Below are 6,867 nucleotides of genomic sequence, written 5' to 3' on the forward strand. Positions count from 1 at the left end.
GTTTTACAGCATAGTCGTGAACTATTTACTTTGTGGCATCTGCTAGACTTCTGTGAATATATCTGTTGCATTACTTCTACTGTTTGCTTGTTCTTTTACTATTTAATAATGCATTTTGGATTTAAAGTCCAAGACAAAGTCTAGTCTTATATTATTCTGCTGTCTCCCAAAGCTCGGGGGCTCTGTTGAAGGCATAACATAAAACCAGTAGCTTAAACAATCTGAAAGAGTTCTCTGTTCATTATCTGGATGTGCCCCAGGTATTGGATTAAGTGAGTACCCCATCTGAGACATAGATGTTATGGTGTTTTAATAGATGTAATCTGAAACACACTCGTCAAAATGTGCAGAACATAACAGGAAAACAAAACCCAAAATGTAACAATCTACCAATACTAATTACTGTGTTCTGTCCAATTTTTGTTTTACAAATGGATTATTTATCATCATTGTTCTTCACAATTATTGGACCAATGGTATCCCCACAAAAAAAAAATACTTGTGTTTACTTTGTCTGGATGTGGAATATGTATCTTGCTGACACAAAGTATTGCTGACACGAAGTGTTCCTGACTTCAGTGGTGTGATGTGGATGGTGGCCAGCCCTTCAATTCAGTGAAGAAACCCCAGTCCTCCCAAATCTCTTGAGAGCTTTGATGATCAACACGACACCCCCCCCCCCCCCTCAACTTTCTCTGTTTCCAAAGTGAAGGGAAGATTTTAAATGGTTGTCTCATTCATTAACAAAATTGAACAAAAAACATGTTGGCCATCAGATGATATTTGTATTATTGTTCTGCTTAATGATATTTGGGTATAATGGTCAACAGGACCCCTTTTGTTCATAAAATTGCAATGTAGATTGTGTTTGATATCCAAAGATTGTTGTATTTCTGTTGTCTAAAATTTATTTAACTTCTTTATCAACTGATTATTCATAAAATATACTAATCAAGGTGTGTGCACTTTTTGGGAGGAGAATAGTTGAATTAATCAATTTTATTTTTCTTCCATGTAGTGAAAATGACATCACCGGTGTCTTAGATCACACATTCTGCGTAGAGCATAATGCCTATGGAGAAATCATTCAACATGAATTGAAGCCAAATGGGAAAAGCATCCCTGTTACAGAAGAAACCAAGAAAGAGTATGTCAGGTATGAGACACCACAGGCTTCTCCGGTTCATTGCAATTCTATGATGATACTTTGAGCACAATTTTCCCTCATCAGCAAAATAGTCAGTAACCCACCAGCTCAGTAAGATGCTCAGTAAGAGTACAGATTTGTACAGTTAAGTGCATGTTACAGCTTTGCAATGTGGTAAGGAAATGTAAATAAAGTATCTATCAGGAGATCAGTCCCCCCCCCCCCATGTAAGTAAGTAAGTAAGTTTATGTGTACCTGCTTAAGGATACATCTGTCAGTGCTGTGGGTTGACGCCTGGGTATTTTCACAAAGTCAGCAAGTACTTAATCTCCATTGAAATATTTATTCATCACCATTACTGAAGTAACTTTTTTTTCCCAACCAATCATTTTGTAGATTTTTGCATCACGCCCTACAATGTTGACAATTCAGCAATGTAAATAATTTTACTCTCAAAATCTGAGGGAACTTTGTTTATTGGCGGTAATGTTAATCCAACCCATTGAGCAGCTGAAACGAGTGCTTCCCAAACACAACCTGCACTCATCCCTCTTTATTGCTTGTTACCGTTAGCTTCAATTCTTCTATTGTTTTCTACCAATCTTTCAAATGCTTTCGTTTTTAATTTTTGAATTGCTTTTTCCCTCTCCTATCCTTTCTCCACCACCCTCTTCCAAAGTCTAACTGGTATGACTTGGTCATTCTTGATACTGAAAGTCCAAAGTCATTTGTCCTATCAAGGGCTATGTCTCAATCATAATTGTGCAGATAAGCACATCTTTCATCAGAGGTGACTCAGCTTTAATTATCCTCCTTACTATTTACATGTACCAGTCAATTCCAGCACTTTTCCTACACCTTCCCTTTCCCTTATCCAAGATCAGCAAATTCAGCACTGTTTGGGAATTATTACCATGGCTGGATTCCCTGCAATCAAATATCATCATTTGGTCACCATTGATTAGAAATCTAATGGTCAATGGTATTCTAATATCTCTCTAAACCTTTCCAAATTCAATCTCTTGAAACCAATCCAAATTTCTTAAATATGCTAATTGTCCCTGCCTCTACCACTTCCTCGAGCAGCATGTTCCATATACCCACCCCACATTAACTTGAGAAATTGTTCCCTGCCTCAGGCTGTACGTGAACTGGCGGTTTCTACGAGGTATTGAGGCCCAGTTTCTGGCTCTGCAGAAAGGATTCAATGAGGTGATCCCACAGCATTTGCTGAAAACATTTGATGAGAAGGAGTTGGAGGTGAGTTTTTGTCACGGTACATAATACCCATTTATTCTGCGTTGGTTTTTCACACTTGGTGTCTTTTTCATTGCCATGAGAAAGTACGCAGTTTACTGATTCAGAGTGAAAATGGTAGCCACACTTGCCCTGCTCCTGTAAATATGAATCTTCTGTTCCTATGTTCATATTTTCACCCTCTAACAGTCCCTGTAATAACACAAATTAATTGGATGCCCTTTACACGTTATCCAGATGACAGCTCTGGCCTCATCTTATCCAGCGTTCCCACACTCTGCAACTTTAAACAAATTTATTTCCATTGTTTCCCCAGTTCTAACTGAAACATTATCTATGATTCTCTCTTGTTGGATGCTGTCTGACCTGCTAAGTGACTTTGGCATTTTCTGTTTTTATTTCACATTTTCATCATCTGCAGTTTGTTTTTATTTAGAATTGAAATAAAAAACTACCAGCTATTTTCAGTAGCTGGGAAATCTGGTGAGGTTACCGTGTAACAAAAGAGGCACGCAGTGATGTAGGGGGGCAGTCAGGCCTTGAGTCGGGCAGCATCTCAGGAGAACATGGATAGGCGACATAACTCTTTTTCAGATTCAAGAAGAAGGTCTGAAGAAGTGTTCCGACTTGAAAAGCTCACTCAGCGTTCTCTAGAGATGCTGCCTGACCTGCTGAGTTACTCCAGCACTTTGTGTCTTTTTTGGTAAACCAGTATCTGCAGTTCCTTGTCTCCACTCTGTAACTATGTTCACTTGCTCTTTATTGACTCTTCCAGCTCATTATCTGCGGCCTTGGAAAGATTGATATCATCGACTGGAAATCAAACACTAGGTTAAAACACTGTACGCCAGATAGCAATATTGTTAAGTGGTTTTGGAAGGCAGTGGAGTCTTTCGATGAGGAAAGACGAGCCCGATTACTCCAGTTTGTCACCGGATCCTCCCGAGTGCCTCTACAGGGTTTCAAAGCGTTGCAAGGTGAGCCCGGTGTACTACAAAACATTGATCACTTCTCTCTCCCCGCGTGTCAGAGGGCAAGTGGGGCTGGGAAAAGGTATATCAGCATCTCAATGTTATTTTGTGATGAAATGTGTGCTAAGATTACAGGTAACACAGAGTAACTGATACTGTACCATCTTATGATTACAACAGGTGCAGCAGGTCCAAGGCTTTTTACCATTCACCAGATCGATGCCAGCCCTAACAACCTCCCCAAAGCACATACCTGGTAGATGACGTTTTTATTTAGTTTGTTTAATAGTACCATTACAAGTTTTTTTTAAAGTGGGACGAGGAAATGAAAAAACGTGGTTAATTAAATGAATCAGTGGAACATAACGAGAAAGACAGTATCTTGGCGGAATCCACCCACTCTATTAAACTTGTACTACACTTGCAGAATTAATAGGTTGGCGGATCGGCTTACTATTGAAAACAGCCAGTAATAATGTTCTGTCATCGTGTATCTCTCTCTCTCTCTCTCTCTCTCTCTCTCTCTCGCGTTCCCTGAACCGAGCAGACTGGTGTCGTGCATGGAGAGAGAACTACAGCAGAATTTGCACTTAGAGTTGTAAATAAATGAAAAGATGGATCAGGGACCTGATGCAAATAGTAAGGGGATGTAATTAAAATAGTTCATGGGTACTTTGTCACAGGTACCTAGATACAGTGATATTCTTTGTTTTTAATACATTTCAATAAAATCATATTATTTATGATCATATATAATTACAAGAGTGCAACGATTGCCATGTAAGAAATAGTAGATGCCTTCTGAGGCAGTGCACAGTCGTCACCTTTCCTATCTTGTATCTTTAAAAGTCCTGTCAAATAACATTGTACCCAATCATGTCAGACTATTGAGATGTTTTCTTTGTCTCTTTCTTCCCCAGCTTTAATAGAATTGACATTCCTCCTTATGAGAACTATGAAAAACTCTATGAGAAGCTGCTAACGGCAATTGAAGAGACTTGTGGCTTTGCCGTGGAATGACATCCTCGCCAATGGTGGGACTTCCATATGCACCTGTCAGTGAGAGCTTTCTCCTGCCGAGGTTCCAGCAGTGCTTGGAATATTCAGGATGTCTTTCCCTTACTCAGCAGGGGGAAAGCAAGAGGGAATGGATGATTAGGCTAACATTGAGGAAACCAGTCACCTGGTATTTGCCGTGAGACTGTCAGCTGCTAAACTAATACCTGAAAAATTAAAAGACTGGTGGCTTTTTATGTTTTGAACAGTTAGCAGTATTCTTGATAGCATTTCTGATTGAAAAGACTACTACAGAAAGTACTATTTAGGCATCAGTCTTAAGCCCATTTATTCCTTGCTAATTATTAATATCCCCATGCATCATGATATAGACTGCAGCATTCGGTACAACAACCTATTGTTGAGCTGACTTGACTTATGCCGTAACATCACCTTTCTCCCACTTTCCTTGGATCCGAAGCATCAAAATTATCAACAGAACTGAGCTCTTGTGGACAATATTAAAAATGGATTCTCAAATGGAAAATTGCCTAAATCATCTTGTTTTAAGAAATATTCTTCCTGGTGCGTTCCAGATTTGGATTGTCTATGAATCCAGTTTTTTATATATATTTATAATATATATATATTATATACATAAAGTCATCACAGGAGAAGCGATCTATATTATTTCAGCCCTCAGCCATAACCACTTGTCCCCAGTCCTCCTAGTTGATGAGGAGGGATTTTTTTAATGAATTGTATATCACCAACCAGCATTGCTAACTGAAGTTTCTTTAATCAATTTTCTTTATTATTGCATCAGTTATTTACATGAAGTAAGGGATAAATACTTTATTGTATATTAAAAGTGGCAACGCTCGACAAAGCGACTTATGTTGGTTTTTATGCTCCCAGAACTTTTGCAACGTAAAGGGTATGAATTACATTCCACTTTATTAGTTAAAACTGGGCTGAGGTGAACATTCTAGTATAGCCAACTGCAATTATTAAAATATAACATTGAAGAGCGTTGTCCTCAGTTATGTCTTTCTATCCATAAGATGAATTATGACCTGTATATTAAATTGAGATAGTTGAGAACCCCTGATTGACTCTTAAGGAGTTTGAATTCAATGTATGATTTTTACTTGTAATTTTAATGATAGGAAATGTTCTACGGATCCTTTACATTCATGTGAGTTTTAATATATTTATAACTTGTTGCATTCTTGTCGAATGATAGTATTTCTGTAATGGGAGCACCTGTTGATAAAGCAACCTTATTTTTTTTGCCCTGCACTGCTGCCTATCAGTTGAAAGAGCATCATCCGACAGGAAAGTATCTTGAAATGGTGCTTTGTACAGTTCTGGGTGAGGCGTGATATATAAATCTGAGGCTAATACTGTGATGATTTCAACTTTTTAAGTTAATCGTATTTTAACTTTTTAAACCACTTTTTGCACATCTTAGGATTTTAGTTCTGTTCGGTCTATTGACCCCATTCCATCTCTCCTCATTCTAAAATAACAGGACGCCAGCTGACATCCCATTGATATAAGAGTTCCCAGTGGATACTTAAAACTGTCTCATCTTAATAAGTGCTCAGTGCGCACACACAGTCTCTTATTTTTCATGATCTATTTTAAAACAATATATAACACTATGCCTAAGCATATCAATGGCAGATTTAAAATGAGCTGTATACATAGAAGTAAAAGACAAAGTTGGCCAGTGTTGCTCTTGTAATAAAACGCATGCTTCATCATACAGCTGACAACATCCAGCATGCTCCCCTCACTTCAGACTTGAAATATGCTGTAAAAATTGAATAATACATTAAAGCAGACAGGAGCAGTTCACTGTACGTAACACTTCAGTTAATAGAATATTGTCTACCAGTTGTTAAAATCTTTTTTTATATATAGATGTAATTAGTTTACAATTAATCCCTTGGCTTTACTTCCCAGTTCTTAAAACACCATATTTTATTTTGTTTTAGATTTTTCTCATTTCCATTTTATTTGTATTTATTACAGAGTGTTCTAGCATCGTTAACACATTGTATTTCACCCCAGCTGTTACATGGGCTTTAATAATTTAAAAAAAACAAATAAAACTGTGTGGAAACAAACTTTCATGTATGTACCCATGCAGAATGAGCAATAAAGTGTATGCTGTTTGCGCACTCAGCATAAACAGTTCAATTTTATGTCTGCCTTCTGTAAGTTGTTCATTAAATCAATATTTTAAAACTGATATCCAACAATGGGTTGGTCCTGAAACACAATCCCTTCAATTTACCATTTTACATTTAATTTAAACTAATTAGTAAGGCAACTAAATTAAAACGACACTTCTAGGATGCATCTAAAGTCTTTCACTGATTCACTGTTTTTTGCCAGTATAGAGTTGAAAATGTTCTACAGTTAATCTTGGTATTCGTGTTTTGTTTACTACAATGTTCACTTTTCTGTCAACTTTACAGGATTCAT

The 6,867-nt window shown here is 37.5% G+C and overlaps 1 protein-coding gene across 2 annotated transcripts in view; it reads left to right on the plus strand.

The window, feature by feature from the left end:
* Positions 1 to 6,584, plus strand: part of smurf2 (SMAD specific E3 ubiquitin protein ligase 2) — a 130,865-nt gene extending 124,281 nt beyond the window's left edge. For both annotated transcript variants that reach the window (XM_033044176.1, XM_033044177.1), the window contains exons 17-21: positions 1,019 to 1,156; positions 2,287 to 2,407; positions 3,180 to 3,381; positions 3,556 to 3,631; positions 4,296 to 6,584. In XM_033044176.1, coding sequence (XP_032900067.1) covers positions 1,019 to 1,156; positions 2,287 to 2,407; positions 3,180 to 3,381; positions 3,556 to 3,631; positions 4,296 to 4,395 — 637 coding nt within the window. In that variant the 3' untranslated portion in view covers positions 4,396 to 6,584. The remainder of the gene's footprint in view (positions 1 to 1,018; positions 1,157 to 2,286; positions 2,408 to 3,179; positions 3,382 to 3,555; positions 3,632 to 4,295) is intronic.
* The last annotated feature ends 283 nt before the right edge of the window (positions 6,585 to 6,867 follow it).

The sequence above is a fragment of the Amblyraja radiata genome, chromosome 26, assembly GCF_010909765.2.
Source record: "Amblyraja radiata isolate CabotCenter1 chromosome 26, sAmbRad1.1.pri, whole genome shotgun sequence".
NCBI classification, from domain to species: Eukaryota; Metazoa; Chordata; class Chondrichthyes; order Rajiformes; family Rajidae; genus Amblyraja; species Amblyraja radiata.